Source organism: Somniosus microcephalus, chromosome 4, assembly GCF_052327205.1.
Source record: "Somniosus microcephalus isolate GS21.2 chromosome 4, FLI_Smic_1.0, whole genome shotgun sequence".
NCBI lineage: Eukaryota > Metazoa > Chordata > Chondrichthyes > Squaliformes > Somniosidae > Somniosus > Somniosus microcephalus.
In genome coordinates, this window is record NC_140990.1 from 281,665,514 (window position 1) to 281,682,583 (window position 17,070).

The 17,070-nt window shown below is 44.7% G+C and overlaps 1 protein-coding gene across 1 annotated transcript; it reads left to right on the plus strand.

The window, feature by feature from the left end:
* Window positions 1-9,961: 9,961 nt before the first annotated feature.
* On the plus strand, window positions 9,962-16,583 carry c1ql2 (complement component 1, q subcomponent-like 2). Its single transcript, XM_085986553.1, has 2 exons — window positions 9,962-15,361; window positions 15,912-16,583. Exons 1-2 carry the CDS (start codon window positions 14,780-14,782, stop codon window positions 16,089-16,091), a joined length of 762 nt encoding a protein of 253 aa, XP_085842679.1. The 5' UTR covers window positions 9,962-14,779; the 3' UTR covers window positions 16,092-16,583.
* Window positions 16,584-17,070: the final 487 nt, after the last annotated feature.

Sequence of the window (17,070 nt, forward strand, 5' to 3'; positions counted from 1 at the left end):
GGCTAGCGGCGGCGGTCACCGTTAGTGCCCCTTGCTGCTGCGCTGCCGGCAATGATGTCATCACCGTGGGCAGCGCCTCTCTCGTGCCCCAGCCATGATCTTTGGGAGCACCACCTGACTTACCAGCAGACACTATGTCCGATGGGGTTAGGGGGGTTTACCTGCAGCCGGGGAGTCGCTATTTAAAGGCAAGGTGCGGGGTGGCCATTTTTGTTGCTGGGCACCTGCCAGCACCTGCCTGCGCTCCCATCCCCAGACTCCTGAACCACCTCCCCCCCTTCCACACACCCCCCCACCGTGGCTGGGCCCCGGGTCACACTGCGCAAGGCCCTTCCCCTTTAAGAAGGGGAGGAAGGCCTGCAATACTGCTGTGCGACATGCCGTGGTGCTGCGGCATGTAGCACCACGATATTCCCTCTTGGGGCGATACTACTCAATTTTCATCGTGGGGGCGCTAAATGTAGTGCCCCGGCGAAGTTAGTGCTACTTAAGTGGCTTAACTGTCACTCAAGTAATGTGAAATTGATATTATTGCAGCTGTCTTGGAAATAGCCATTCTTCTGGCTAAAATAAATATGAATTGCTGTTTCATGAACTGCACAAGTGGGAAACAAGCTGTTCCAGATCACTTAAAAAAAAATGAAAAATGTGAGTTTTGTTCCATGTTTTCTGATAATGGAAAACATATGGGGGATAAATTTGGTATCACCCATTTTGGGGCACTAATGTCGGCCAGGCACAAATTTTAGCGCCCGGCGCAAATTATCACCAGCAACCATGAAATTCGTCTCCAGCGCCCCTGGAGGTGATTGGAGCACTAACGTCGGGGAATGAGGCGCTACCTCAGAACGCTACTCAAGCTCCGGCGATGTCAATTACCTTGTACTCAGACAGACTGGCGCCTTCCAGTTCTTAAAGGGGAGGGTCCATCATGCTGCACAGCCACACCCTGCTCATTGCAGTGTTTGACCTCGGCCCGCAAGCAGGTAAAAATCGCCAGCAAAGATTCATGATGGCTACTCAGAGGCCCAGGGAGAGAGCTCGCCGGTTTAGTGACCAGGCATTGATGGCTCTGGTTGGCACTGTGGAACGCCGATGGGCAGTGCTGTTTCCAGAGACTGGCAGGAGGCCATTGCCCTGAGAGTTTACAAGGGTGTGGAGGGGGGTTGCCCGGCACATTTCATCCAGGAGCCTGGTCCAAAGGACTCACAGTGCTTCAAGAAGTTCAACGACCACACTCGGGTGGTCAGGGTGAGCACATGCCTGAAAAACCTCCACATCCCACCATCTCAACCTCACTCTGTGCACAGATGGTGTAAAGTCCCTAATCCCTAACACTCACCCAACAACTATGCCTATCTAATTAAAGTCACATCCACAGCCCACACCTTGCAGACATTAATGGCTATTCAACTATGGTAGGCACATCTGCCAAACAGATGGCTGCACACTCACTCAGACGCTGTCTTTTTTCTTGCAGGTCAAGCTTTCACATAACCGGAGGGAGCAACAATGCACAGGAGGAGGACAGGTGGAGCTGCGTCCCCTCACACAACTGGAGGAGCGAGTTCACAGACTCATCGCCAGTTATGTCGTGGGCACTGTGGCAGTTGGAGAGGTCGACCCCCTTGGGGACAGCAAAGGTATGTTCATCAGCTTTATCTCCTCTCTCATACCACTTCCCCGTCACAACACCAGCCTTTTACACTTTCCATCTAACTATACTGTCGCCATTCCTTGCTCCCTTCCTGCCCCCATGTTAAAGCCACTCTTGCTGTACCTTCCTGGTTTCAGATACTGAGCCACCAGCTGTCCAGCCTGTCCTTCAGCCTGCCCGTGGCAGCGATGCGGGAGAGGAGGAGGAACATGAAGCCCGCGCCTCACCGCCTGTGTCTCTCAAGGGCGAGACATTCGATACTGGGGCCATACATTCACTGGAGGGGAGCAGGGGGTTTGGATCTGATGTGGGTGAAGCGCCAGGACCCAGCGGGCTGCAGCAATGTCATGGGGGAAGGGAGGCTCAAGCTCTGCTGCACAGGACTCTGATGAGGACCTCGATATAGTGGCAATGAACGCTCAGGCTGTGAGCATGCATATGGAGCTCATGGGTGCAATGGCAATGGTGCCCAAGAGCATGGATGCACTGGCTAGGAGCATGGAGGAGTCTGCCACCAGCACAACTGTCAGCTGTGCGCAAACCGTTGAACCCATCCTTGCCTCGTTGCAGAGGATGGTTGAATTGTAGGGAAACCGTGGGGACCCAGAGCCCATGCCACATGTAATGGGTGAGGTGGCAGTATCTACTGCAGCACAGGCCGAGGCAACGCAACGGCATAGTGCTGGAATCGAGTTATTGGTTGGTGCCATCCAATGTCAGACTGCTCTCATGCAGTCTCCGATTGATGACACGCAAGAACTGACAGCTGCCATCGTCACTGGGGTGACCACTGTCCACCGGGGATCTCACGGTGCCGCAGCAGGCCAGAAATCTGTGCTCAAACAGATTGCTCCGGATGCTGAGGTCTGCCCCGGGGGAGTGGCAGTGTGTCAGTCGAGCAGGAAAGTGCTGTCCTTTCTCAGGATGACAGCATTCCTGCTGCCGCCACTGCCACTCCGCCATTGCACTTGTCACAGCCTGTAACCCAGCCAGCTCAGACTGCTGCTGCACATGCAGAGTTGGTGCAGTCTGCAGGTGGACCCTCCAGGCCCAGAGCTGGTCGAGGGCATCCTTCAAGGTGATCTGCAGTCTCTGGATCCAACATTCAGCAGCCTTCCGCCAACCTTGCTACAACCACTGGGGCCACATTACGGAGGAGCAGTAGGGTGGGAAGGGGAGAAGGGGAGGGAGATCATTCTCGAAGGGTGAATAACTAAAAATTATCAGACAAATAGGGGGAATGTTTGTCCCAAAGTTGGATGTTTATGTTAATATATTGTTCACTCTGTTAACGCTTATCTCGATGTGGTAAGAACCAGTTTTGTTCATTAATGAATTGTGTTTGTTTGTTATTGGTTGTGCTTAATAAGACACAGTTTGTCAGAAAAATAAATGTTTTTATTGAAACTTGACAACTTTGCTCATTTTATTTCTTTTATTTTCATGAGGTGCCCGCAATGCCACGTGTGCAGTCAATGGCGCCCTGGTTGCAGGAGGTGGCAGAGCTCAGTGACCACCTCCTTGCAGCCTTCTAAAACACTCCTCCTCAGACAAATGAACGTAGGAGAATTGCTCCCGCAATACCCTGGGAGGGTAATGTCTCCTGTGCAGAGCCCTGTTGACCCTCCTCCATCTGGCCACGTTTGCCACTCTCTCCATCTCTGCCGACTCCAAAGGTGAAGCTGGAGGACGATGCCCCGTGTCAGTACAGCCCCCATCTAATCTTCTAAGTATGGTAGTAATAAAGCTGACAGAAATGGGAACCTGAAAAGTGTTGGTGAGGAACAAAACTCCTTGTAGGACAGCGTTAAATATCTTCAGACGCCTCTCTCCCTCTCTCAACCTGCGTATGCAGAATATTTTGCCGACAGGAAGCGCACGCCTTTAAATAGCGCTCCCCCAGCTTCCAGCCGACTGCAGAACATCCCACTCTACCTGTCATTCCTAGCAGCAGACGCTAAGGCAGGGGGCGAGAATCAATTTCCGGTCCGGGGCGCTATCGGGGCATTGCACGCTTTGATGACGTCGCGATCTCCGGGTGCAGGAGATCGTGGCAGTAGTGTTTAGTGCCACCACAAAGCACCAAGTCAATTTCATAGTCGGCGCTAAAATCGCCGCGGTCAGGCGGTAAGTCGTTGGCGCCCCCCGAAGGTGCTAACGGGAGGCACAAAGCAACCCAATTTTTCCCCCATGGGGTTTTATGACATCCCAGAACATTGCAATTTTAAATTAGCAAAAGAAAAGGTCAAAATGCTCACCTTGTCACCACAGTAAATATAGATTTATATAGTAAATCATTTGAAAATCCTCTAATCTTTTTCAAAATCTACAACTTAAGATATTGAGTATATAGAGGTAAAAAATGGATTCAAATTAAACTTAAATAAGCCTCTGAATTAATTTTCCAAAGAAACCATTATCAGCTTGAAGAGGCTATAAATAATTCATGTTCAGCTTGTTCAAGTTTACAAACATCGTTAAAGAGAAACTCCAGGCATTGAAAAACTGTTTTAATTGACTTGTGCAAGGAATACAAATTCTACATGAAACTGTACTGTATTTTTCTGAATTCTGTGCATCTCCTCACTGTACCTGCTCGCCAACTTTCCTTCCTCTGCACTTTTGTCTTCAAATTATAGTCATGCATTTTTTGAATTAAAATTCTAAATTAAGTAATATCATACTGAGGTCTGATAATTTTGAAATGTATTCCTTGACTAATCAGTATTTTAAAGTTAATTTTACTTCTGCATATAGAGTCATAGCGTCATATATAATTTTGCATTATGTGATCACTAGGTCAGTAATAACTTGAACACTCATTTACAGGGAATTATATATTTGAACCCCATGTCTCTCTGTTCGTCCACAATCTTCAGTATCTTTCCATTAAGCGTATAATCCCATTTGTTGTTTTTTCCTCCCAAAATGTATTAACTCACCCTTATCCACATTAAATTCATCTGCCACCAGGCTGCACATTCTACTAACCTTGAAATCTTTTACAGTTCTCCGCACTGTTTTCCAAACCTCCTAATTTTGTGTTGTCAGCAAATTTTGAGATTGACACCAAAGTCCAAATCCTCTATATTTACCAAGATCAAAAATGGACCCAGCACTGCTCTTTGAAAGAGCTATCCAATGTCTCGCTCCCCGGCTCTTTCCCCATTGCCCTGCAATTTTTTTTCCCTTTCAAGTATATATCCAATTCCTTTTTGAAAGTTACTATTGAATCTACTTCCACCATAGAAACATAGAAAAATAGGAGCAGGATTAGGCCATTCAGCCCTTCGAGCCTGCTCCGCCATTCAGTATGATCATGGCCGATCCTCTATCTCAATACCATATTTCCGCTCTCTCCTCATACCCCTTGATACCTTTTGCATCTAGAAATCTATCTCCTTAAATATATTCAGTGACTTGGCCTCCACAGCCTTCTGTGTTAGAGAATTCCACAGGTTAGAGAATTCCACAGGTTCACCACCCTCTGAGTGAAGAAATTTCTCTTCATCTCAGTCCTAGATGTCCTACCCTGTATCCTGAGATTGTGACCCCTCATTCTAGAGCCCCCATCCAGGGGAAACATCCTCCTTGCATCCAGTCTGTCTAGCCCTGTCAGAATTTTATATGTTTCAACGAGATCCCCTCTCATTCTTCTAAACTCTAGTGAATACAGGCCTAGTCAACCCAACCTCTCCTCATACGACAGTCCTACCATCCCAGGAATCAGTCTGGTGAACCTTCGCTGCACTCTCTCTATGGCAAGTATATCCTTTCTTAGGTAAGGAGACCAAAACTGCACACACTACTCCAGGTGTGGTCTCACCAAGGCCCTGTATAACTGTAGTGAAACATCCTTGCTCCTGTACTCAAATCCTCTTGCAATGAAGGCCAACATACCACTTGCCTTCCTAACTGCTTGCTGCACCTGCATGTTTGCTTTCAGTGACTGGTGTACAAGGACACCCAGGTCCCTTTGCACATCAACATTTCCCAATCTATCACCATTTATATAATACTCTGTCTCTGTTTTTCCTACTGAAGTGGATAACTTCACATTTATCCACATTATACTGCATCTGCCATGTATTTGCCCACTCAGTCAACTTGTCTAAATTGCCTTGAAGCCTCTTTGCATCCTCCTCACAACTCACAATCCCACCTAGTTTCGTGTCATCAGCAAACTTGGAAATATTACATTTGGTTCCCTCATCCAAATCATCGATATATATTGTGAATAACTGGGGCCCAAGCACCGATCCCTGCGATACCCCACTAGTCACCACCTGCCACCCCAAAAAAGACCCATTTATTCCTACTCTCTGTTTCCTGTCTGTTAACCAATTTTCAATCCATGCCAGTATATTACCCCCAATCCCATGTGCTTTAATTTTGCACACGAACCTCTTATGTGGGACTTTATCAAAGGTCTTCTGAAAATCCAAATACACCACATCCACTGGTTCTCCCTTATCTATTCTACCAGTTACATTCTCAAAAAACTCCGGTAGGTTTGTCAAACATGATTTCCCTTTCATAAATCCATGTTGACTTTGTCTAATCCCATTGATATTTTCTAAGTGTCTTGTTATCGCATCCTTTATAATAGACTCTAGCATTTGCCCGGGTACTGATGTTAGGCTAACCGATCTGTAGTTCCCTCTCCCTCCTTTTTTAAATAGTGGGGTTACATTTGCCATCCTCCAATCTGCAGGAACTGTTCCATAATCTATAGAATTTTGGAAGATGACAACCAATGCATCCACTATTTCCATGGCTACCTCTTTTAGTACTCTAGGATGCAGATTATCAGGCCCTGGGGATTTATCAGCTTTCAGTCTCATTAATTTCTCCAGTGCAATTTTTTTTTTTTACTAATACTAATTTCCTTTAATTCCTCCTTCTCACTAGACCCTTAGGCCTAGAAATTCAGTGGGCTGCGCCACCAGTTAGTGCCCAAAGAGGGCACTCAGTGGCTTTAGCGCCACTGGCCACACCTCCCGTGATATTTAGCGGGGCGCTAATGGCTGCGTTAGCCTGTAGTGCTGCGCCGCCACCGATGACATCATCGGTGTGCGCAGCGCCCCACTCCCGCCCCGATCACCATATTTGGTCGCGCCCGCCTCTTTAACGCCGGTCGCAAATTGCGACCGGTTCACAGGGCCTACCTGTGGCGGTAGTGGCGCAAATTAAGGTGGAGGTGCGGGGCGGCCGCTTTTTCGGCGGCTGCCTGCCAGCACCTCCGTCCCCGGCCTCCTAAACCCCCCCCCCCCACGGCATTGCCGGCTGTTTCCCGAGAGCCTGGCACTTCTCCTTGGTGCCGGGCTCATTTGCCGGCACTCGCGAGCGGGGCTCGCGCTGTTGCAGGCACCTCCCCCTTAACAGTGGGAGGAAGGCCTGCAGTACCGCAGCGTGCCGTGCCGCAGCGTGTGGCGCTGCGGCACATTGCGCTGCGATAATCAGTTTCAGCGCCCCAAGCGGGACGCGGGAGCCTCGAGTAGCGGCCCGCTTCCGTTTGGGGCGCTGAAACTGAATATCGGGATGGCGCTAGTGGCTCCATGCGCAGCGGTAATTCTGGCGCCCAGGCGAGCTTGGCGCCCCAAACGGCGCCCAACTGAATTTCTAGGCCTTAGTTCCTTAGCACTTCTGGGAAGTTATTTGTGTCCTCTTCCGTGAAGACAGAACCAAAGTATTTGTTTAATTGCTCACCCATTTCCTTGTTCCCCATTATAAATTCTCCCATTTCTGACTGTTTTGGGCAGTGCATTCCAGATCATCATAACTCACTGCACTACAATATTTCTCCTCATTTCCCCTCTAGTGCTTTTGCCAATTATCTTAAATCTGTGTCCTTTGGATACTGCCTCTTCTGTCAGTGGAAACTGTTTCTCCTTATCTACTCTATCAAACCCCCCCCCGTAATTTTGAAAACCTCTATTAAATATCCCATTAACCTTCTCTGCTCTAAAGAGAACAATTCCAGCTTCTCTAGTCCTTCTGAAGTCCCTCATCCCTGGCACCATTCTAGTAAATCTCTTCTGCACCCTCTCGAAGGCCTTGACAGCGTGGTGCCCAGAATTAGACACAATACTCCAGCTGAGGCCTAACTAATGATTTATAAATGATTAGCATAATTCCTTGCTTTTGTACTGCTGTTTATAAAGCCAAGGATCCTGTATGCTTTTTTACAGTCTAATCAACTTGTCCTGCCACCTTCAAGGATTTGTGTATGTGAACTCCCAGGTCTCTGCTCCTGCACCCCCATTACTCGTGTAAGGTACCCTATTTTGTGCCTGTTGCAAAGTGCAATTATATTCTCTGGGTATGTTTTGCACATGGTCTGTTCAGTTAGCGCATTCAGAAATAGTATACTGTAATGTAATGCAAACTGAGTCCATGGCACATGAAGTGTTTGAAAACATGGCCCCATGCATCAGTAGAGCAAGATTAGCTCTTTTCATTATAATAACAAATCTCAATCAATTCTCGCTGATCAGCAATACATAAAGGCGTGGATTTAGTATGACTGAGAAATCCAAGAATATACCAATGTAAAATTGTTGTTGAGCCACTAACAAAACTTTACTGCCTGTTAAACCCATGTGGGGAAATATGAACCATTCAGCAGCATTTTTACACAAAATCAACTATCAGCCACATGAAATTTGAGATGTTAAAATTATCATTAAGCAGATTGCCAACTCCTAAACTTACATCACACAACAGCCTAATTAGCACTCCTGCGACCTCCAACTGCAATAGAATCAAAACACAAACTAATCTGTTGTTACATTGAACCCAACCCTCATGCCCTGTTTCCTGTGAGGACTCGATTCCATTCTCCCAGTTTCTCTATCGTGTTGCGTCTGTTCTGACGATGCCACCTTCCACACCAGTGATTCTGATCTATCTTTCTTTTTTCTCAATCGAGGATTCCCCTCCACTGTGGTTGACAGGGCCCTCAACTCTATCCGTCCCATTTCACACACCAGCTCCCCATCCCCTTGCACCTTCCTGTGCAAGCTCAGGAGATGTAACACCTGCCCTTTCACCCCCTCTCTTCCCATTGTTGAGGGCCCCAAACACTCCTTCCAGGTGAAACAGCAATTTACTTGTACTTCTTCCAATTTAGCATACTGTATTCGCTACTCACGATGCGGTCTCCTCTACACTGACGAGACCAAATGCAGATTGGGTGATCACTTTGCTGAACACCTCTTCAGTCTGCAAGCGTGACCCTGAGCTTTAATTTTCCATTCTACTCCCACTTTGACCTCTCTGTCCTTGCCTCCTACACTGTTCCAATGAAGCTCGAGGATCAGCACCTCATCTTTCGATAAGGCACTTTACAGCCCTCCAGCCTTAACATTGAGTTGAAAAACTTTAGATCATAACCACTGCTCCCATTTTCTCAGACAGCAGGTGATGGTAATGGTTCTGCTGTAATCATTAACACTTCCACTGGACCCATCTTTTGCTTCTTTACTTGTCCCATTACCAGCGCCTTTTGCCTTGCACCATCATTCCTTTTGTCATTTAATCACTCCTTCCCTCCACCCTATCATAGACCTTTCCCTTTGTTCTTAACTTAAAGTAATTAATATTAGTAAAGTAAAAGTACTGGAGAAATTAATGGGACTAAAAGTCGACAAATCCCCTGGACCTGAAGGCCTACACCCTAGGGTTTTAAAAGAGTTGGCTGGAGAGTTAGTGAATACATTGGTTTTGATCTTCCAGAATTCCCTAGATTCTAGAACAGTCCCCATGGATTGAATGGTAGCAAATGTAACCCCACTGTTCAAGAAAGGCAGGGAGAGAGAAAACAGGGAACTATAGACCAGTTAGCCAGACATCAGTAGTAGGGAAAATGCTAGAATCTAAGATTAAGATAAGGTAACAGGGCACTTGGAAAATCATATATGATTAGGTAGAGTCAACACGGATTTATGAAAGGGAAATCATGTTTGACAAATCTATTAGAATTTTTTGAGGGTGTAACTAGCAGGATGGATAAGGGAGAACCAGTAGATGTAGTATATTTGGATTATCAGAAGGCATTCTATGATGGGCCACACAAGATCTTATTACACATGATTAGTGCTCATGGGATTGGGGGTAATATATTAGCATGGATTGAGGATTGGTTAACCAACAGAAAACAGAGAGTAGGAATAAACAGGTAATTTTCAGGATGGCAGGGTGTAACTAGTGGAGTGCCGCAATGATCAGTGCTTGGGCCTCAGCTATTTACAATCTATATCAATGACTTAGATGAGGGAATCGAGCGTAATGTATCCAAGTTTGCTAACGATACAAAGCTAGGAGGGAAAGTAAGCTGTGAGGAGGACGCAAAGGGATATAGGCCGGTTAAGTGATTGGGCAAGAAGTTGGCAGATGGAGTATAATGTGGGGAAGTGTGAAATTATCCACTTTGGTAGGACGAATGGAAAAGCAGAATTTTTTAAAAAGGTGAGAGACTAATAAATGCTGGTATGCTGAGTGATTTTGGCATCTTAGCACACGAATCACAGAAAGTTAACGCAGAAAGTACAGCAAGCAATTAGGAAAGCAAATGGTATGTTAGCCTTTATTGCAAGGAGGTTAGAGTAAAAGAGTAAGGAAGTCTTGTTGCAATTATATAGGGCTTTGTTGAGACCACACCTGGAGTACATGTACAATTTTGGTCTCCTTACATAGGATTGCATAGGATATTCTTCTTCTTCATAGGCAGTCCCTCGGAACCGAGGATGACGTGCTTCCACACTAACAATAAGTTCTCAGGTGACTGATGAGTCCAATGCCACGGGTGGGGTAGACGGTGGTTGAGGTGCGCTCCTTGCGCTTGGCTTCCACTTGCTCCCGGCAAAGAGACTTGAAGTGTTTGGCGCCTTCCCGGATGCTTCTCCTCCACTTTGTGCGGACTTGGGCCAGGGATTCCCAGGTGTCAGTGGGGAAGTTGCACTTTTTCAAGGAGGCTTTGAGGGTGTCCTTGAAGCATTTCCTCTGCCCACCTGGGGCTCTCTTGCCATGTCGGAGCTCCGAGTAGAGCACTTGGATTGGGAGTCTCGTATCGGGCATGCGGACGATGTGACCTGTCCATCGGAGCTGATCGAGCGTGGTCAAAGCTTCGATGCTGGGGATGTTGGCCTGAGCGAGAACACTGACGTTGGTGTGCCTATCCTGCCAATGGATTTGCAGGATCTTGCGAAGGCAGCATTGGTGGTACCTCTCTAGTGCATAGGATATACAGCACAGAAACAGACTGTTTGGCCCAACCAATCCATGCTGGCGTTTATGCTCCACTCGAGCCTCCTCCCGTCTTTCCTCATCTAAATCTATCAGCATAACCCACTATTTCCTTCTCCCTCATATGCTTATCTAACCGCCCCTTAAATGCACCTATACTATTCACTTCAACCACTCCCTGTGGTAGCGAGTTCCACATTCTCACCACTCTCTGGGTAAAGAAATTTCTTCTGAATTCCTTATTTGATTTCTTGGTGACTATCTTATATTGATGGCCTCTAGTTATGCTCTTCCCCACAAGTGGAAACAGTCTCTCTGTGTCTACTGTATCAAAATTTTTCATAATTTTAAAGACCACTATTAGGTCACCCCTCAGCCTTCTATTTTCAAGAGAAAAGAGCCCCAGCCTGTTCATCCTTTCCTGATATGTATACCCTCGCATTTCTGGTATCATCCTTGTAAATCTTCTCTGCACCTTCTCCAGTGCCTCTATATCTATTTTGTAATATGGCAACCAGAATTGTACGCAATACTTCAAGTGTGGTCTAACCAAGAATCAATACAAGTTTAGCATAACCTCACTACTTTTCAATTCTATCCCTCTAGAAATAAACCCTAGTGCTTGGTTTGCCTTTTTTATGGTCTGTTAACCTGTGTCGCTACTTTTAGTGATTTGTGTATTTGTACACTGAGATCCCTTTGTTCCTCTAGCCCACCCAGACTCGCACCCTCCAAGTAATAAATGACCTCCCTATTCTTCCTACCAAAATGTAATACCTCACATTTATCTGTGTTGAAATTTATTTGCCAATTATCTGCCCAGTTGATGTAAAAGTTCAGCCATGAGCTTATTGAATGGCAGAGCAGGCTCGAGGGGCCTTATGTCCTGCTCCTACTCCAACTTATGTTCTTATGTTCTTTCTTCTTTTTTCCTTGGTTCTGTACTTGCTTAAATACTATTAAATCTCTAACTTCTTCCAGTTCTGATGAAAGGTCATTGACCTGAAAAGTTAACTCTGTTTCTATCTCCTTAGATGCTGCCTGACCTGCTGAGTATTTCCAGCAATTTCTGTTATTATTTTCACATGTATTTTCCTGATTAATACTGTCTATGTTTTTACTTTAACATTTCTAGCATATAGTATAATCGTGATACAATATGAAGCTGCTAAGAATGATACGCATCTTGCTCTGGACATTGGAGACAACTCATTCACTCATAACTTTTTTTTCTTATAAGTTATTCAGTTAGCCCATTTGCGGGATATATATCTCATGGGTCTTCATAATGTATTTTATATGAAGCATATAAATCAATAACATAAAAATAGCACATAACGATTAAACAGATGTTACATAGTGTTTCAAATGATAATGGCAATTGCATCAACAACTATCACAATCATTCTGTAAAGGTTCAGAGGACACACTAAAGATTCTAAAGTGAACCTTCTGAATATGTATCCAGAGATATGCAATGTTATGATACGCAGTCACGGTGTTGTTATTGGTTCCACTGTGATCTGATGCACGATAGAGCATGCACTCATTGTCACGCGAGGTTTAACAGGCCAATTATCAATACAGTTATCAGAGTTATCAGTGCATCCACTGGCAAACAGGGTTATCAGACCAAATAACCTTCAGTTGGTCAGTAATAGTACCTGCCACACTGCTTTATAAAGCTAACAGTTCATTGGTAAAATAATAACACATAACTTTCTAAAAAGAAAATCAGCAGATGAGTTCATTTGAGACCGACAACAATCAACAGTATCTTTGTTAGCGTTAAATCATTGCAAATTAAATCGCTCATTATTTCCACCATTTAATATTTGAATGCAAGATACTAATACAGGACTATTGAAATATTCCTACCCTCTAAAAATAGCGGAGCGTACCTCCTAAGCTATTCGACTATAATGTAGGTTTGAAGCTAAAATAGGGTTACAGTTGCAATCTCCCTCTATTGGAACAAGGAGGGAGATGTGGATGTTAAAATAAGTATGCGCTCCTATCTAGATTGTTTATTTTTTTAAACAATTTTGCTAGTCGAATGAACTCGCCCATTTCCGTAAGTAAATAAGCACGTTAGGAGTTTCTCGCATCAAGCTTTCATATCTTACCTGGCCAGAAAACCTTTACAAACTTTACTTCGGATGCCATTGATTTCCCTTTTGATAGCTGCAAATTGTTCCTTATTCAGGAAACGTATCTTGAGTTGATTGCAGTTATCCTAGAAAACCTTGTCGATAGACGCCAGCTCGGGATCACTGTCAGGGAATACGAAATCCTCACACTGACAAAGAGGTAAGGATAACCGTGTTCTGCAGGTGAAACTGGCGCATTAGGAATATTGTAAAAAAAAATCTGGGCTATCTTAACTTAAATCCCAGCCACTGGGTATATTTGCTTGAATATTATAACTTTACAATAGTTGGGGTATATCGTCCTTAACCATCTTAAGTTATTACACAATAAGTCATCATTTCCTCCATTGCAAAGGTGCAAGTGTAACTGAACAAAAGCAGAATACTGCGGATGCTGGAAAACTGCAATAAAGACAGAAAATGCTGGAAATACTCAGCGGGTCAGGCATCATCTGTGGAAAGAGAAACAGATATCTCGACCTGAAACGTTAACTCTGTTTCTCTCTCCACAGACGCTGCCTGACCAGCTGAGTATTTCCAGCATTTTCTGGTTTTATTGTGCAAGTGTAGCTGAGCGGTTCTGCTCAGGTTACTTTCGAATATTCCTTTTATTTACTAGATCATGTTAGCATTCAGCTGTTTAGCAATTTAACAATGAGCAGTGTAAAGAAATACATTGTAAGAGGAAATGATCTCTCGGGACTGGCCAAATCCAGTCACAGTGACGCTGAACGGTGCTGTCTGAATATAGATTCCGTTTTCCGAATTCGCCTTGGACTGTCTACCCACCTGTTTGTACATCACTGATTTAATATATTATTGGGGATGGGCAGTTAAGAAAAAGCAGAACCCTGTCCCAAGCTTGCGCCCCATATTATAACATTAGGGGTGACTTAAACTCACAAAGATACTTTTTTTTTACCAATACCCTTGAATGTGCTTTTTCTTTCAAGTACTGTTCCTGGTCTGTCAGCCTTGCCGATTAATTAGCTCCTTCCCCAGACTGCCTTATTTATTTAATTAGCACGGCATTTAAAAAAAACTGTTGAATATTCTAATGATTTTGCTAATGTTCGTAGTTTTATTTTAATGGGGAACGCATAACTTACTAAGTCAAACTGAAAGATGTACTGCGCCTCTCGAAACTCGCCATCAGCCAAGTGTTTGAAAGCGGCCCTCCTGGTATGCTCTAAACAGCGTGAAAGATCAACTATTTCGCAGCTTGTCTGTAAACTTCCCAAGGACACATGTGTTTGTGAAACTTTCGTGACCCACAATATCTCCTTAGGCTCGGGCTCTTGATTTTATTATTTTTTTAAACGGTGTGAATATTGATCCATGATTAATCCACATTGCATTTGGCTTTGCCCAGACCCATTACGTCAGTGGTTTCTGTTGCAGTCCATGGGCTGCGATTGCTGTAGGTGTCTGTTGAAAGCGTTTGCTCCTGTCAAGCCATGCCATGATGAATACATACTATTGCAACTGGCAGAAGCTAAGTGAGGCTGGCAGTACTGTCATCGCCTGAGGAGATCCGAGCTTTTAGTTAAGAAAAGTCTTTGTTTAAAAAGGCATTGTATCGACTGCTGCGTTGTATTTTCCTATTGGGAATATATATATATATACATAAGCTTCCATCATTACTTCTAAAAGTAAAGAGTTACTGGATTTGGCTTCTCGGATATTCCGAAGCAAGCGTCTAATCGCGGCACTGGTGTGCATCGTCATGGTGCTGATCCTCCTTGTAGTTATCCCAATTCTGGTCCACAGTTCGAAAGCTGCCGCTCACTATGAGATGCTGGGAACATGCAGGATGATCTGCGATCCTTACAACCCCAAACCCAGCAGCACGGCTGTGGAGGTTATGCAGGATTTTAGTGCCATCCCTCCGCCACCCTTCATCCAAGGACCGAAAGGAGAACCTGGACGGACGGGAAAACCTGGACCAAGAGGTCCTCCAGGAGCGGCCGGTCCACCGGGTCCTGGGGGGCCACCGGGAGAAAGGGGTGATCGAGTGAAGTCTGGTTTTCCAGGGCTGACTGGTTCAGGAGAGGCGGTTACCGGAGCGCTGAGCAGCACCGCATTCAGTAGCCCGAAGATCGCATTTTATGTAGGTTTAAAAAGTCCACATGAAGGATATGAAGTTCTTAAGTTTGATGATGTGGTCACAAATTTAGGAAACTACTACGATTCCACTACTGGGAAGTTTACGTGTGCTGTACCCGGGATCTACTTCTTCACGTACCACGTCCTAATGAGAGGAGGTGATGGGACAAGCATGTGGGCAGACCTCTGTAGAAACGGCCAGGTGAGTGAGAGCTTGGTCTCTGGACTGTGCTTGACCGCTGTTTTGTTGCTCAGCCCTGCTCTGCGGCAGGTAACCTCACCGACGTTAATTGCGGAGGCACCACTTTCAAGGTAAACAAACTATAAGCAACCCAGTAATAGGATTTGCTGTAAAGAACTAGATTAAAAGAGTTGTTCAATGAAATTAACTTGGAGTGGGCTCAGGAATGGTCAGCCGATTTCACGGCACCTGATGAGGTGTTTCTGAAGAAACTTGTTTGATGAACTCACAGTATGACCCGCATTTACCTTTATGTTGGTTTACAGAAGACCGTGAATGTTGTTGTTTTTTGCCAGTTGAACCTGCTGCTCCTTTCAGTAAAGACCAATTCTGACCAACCTGTCACTCCATATTAGAGGCGAATAGAACTTGGAATTAAATAATGTTTCCTGAGCTTGCAGCACGGTTTCCCAACTTCAGAGTAATGTTAGAGGTGCAGGATCTGACTTCAATCAGCCAAACGTAGGCCACTTGAAGTAATCAATTGTTCTGTGGTTTCTTTTTTGTTTAGGTTCGTGCCAGTGCGATTGCCCAGGACGCAGACCAGAATTATGATTACGCCAGTAACAGTGTGGTTCTTCACCTGGACTCTGGAGATGAGATTTATATTAAACTAGACGGTGGGAAAGCACACGGCGGCAACAATAACAAATACAGCACTTTCTCTGGTTTCATTTTATATCCAGATTAAATGACATAGATTAGACATCAGAATATAAATAAGATGTCATTTAACGACGTTTAGCTGTCAATGTTAGTTTGTCTATGGTTATTTAATTTCGATTTCAGACTTTTTTTGTACCGAATGCGAACGCGTGATTGTTCGTCTTCGGCAAATTGGTAAATGAAATGTGCTTGGCACATGGCGCAACGCTTAGTAACACTGCATTACATCAGTCAACTTCTGTATGGGCAGTTCTTGGGAAGAATACAATAAGTTGCAAAATTGGATTTGTTCATCCCTGGTGGACATATTGCAAATACTGAGTGTTGTGAGATGGCACACGATATGTAGAATATACTTACCACCATTGTACATGGAATACCTATCTTATCGTTACAACCCAAGCCTTTGGTGTATTGTTACAACATTAAATGTCATTTTCTACAGTACTTTGCTCTGGTCCTTTACATGTACTGAAAGTAGCTGAATAAATTGCATATTGCTGCTATTTAAGTCGCACCATTCAGTTTTCACAATTCAGCCAGGATTTTCTGGCATTTATTGAGTAATATAGAAAATTCATCCCACGAATTAGTTTGATAATGATTTCTCTTATCGTCCGTACGCCGCCAATAGTTTTTTTTAAACAGACATCACACACCTGAACAAAGGCTTCGCTTTTTGTGTTGTATAAGTATCATTTATAGAGATCTTCTAGTCGAATTCTGATCATGTGTTTTATTAATCTAGTTGCATTTTACAGAATGATGACTAAACAAAGATTAACGTGACGATGTCAAGAATGATTAAAAGCATGTTGCTTGTCATCATCAATAACCAGGCCAGTGGTTGTGCACCACACGTTAAACACTGTAGCTACTGGGAGTTTTCAGAAACTATCCCCATCCATTGAACATTGTGATATTTTATAGCAGTTTATTTCCACAGAAATGAGTATTGCTAGTGTTCTTGTTACAAGAAAGGCAGTAACTTTTTATTTACAATT

Excerpts from the sequence above, each read along its gene's own strand:
- c1ql2 (XM_085986553.1), top strand. The coding sequence starts at position 14,780 with ATGGTGCTGATCCTCCTTGTAGTTATCCCAATTCTGGTCCACAGTTCG. Across the intron at positions 15,362-15,911 it reads ACCTCTGTAGAAACGGCCAG|GTTCGTGCCAGTGCGATTGC; the intron begins GTGAGTGAGAGC and ends TTTTTTGTTTAG.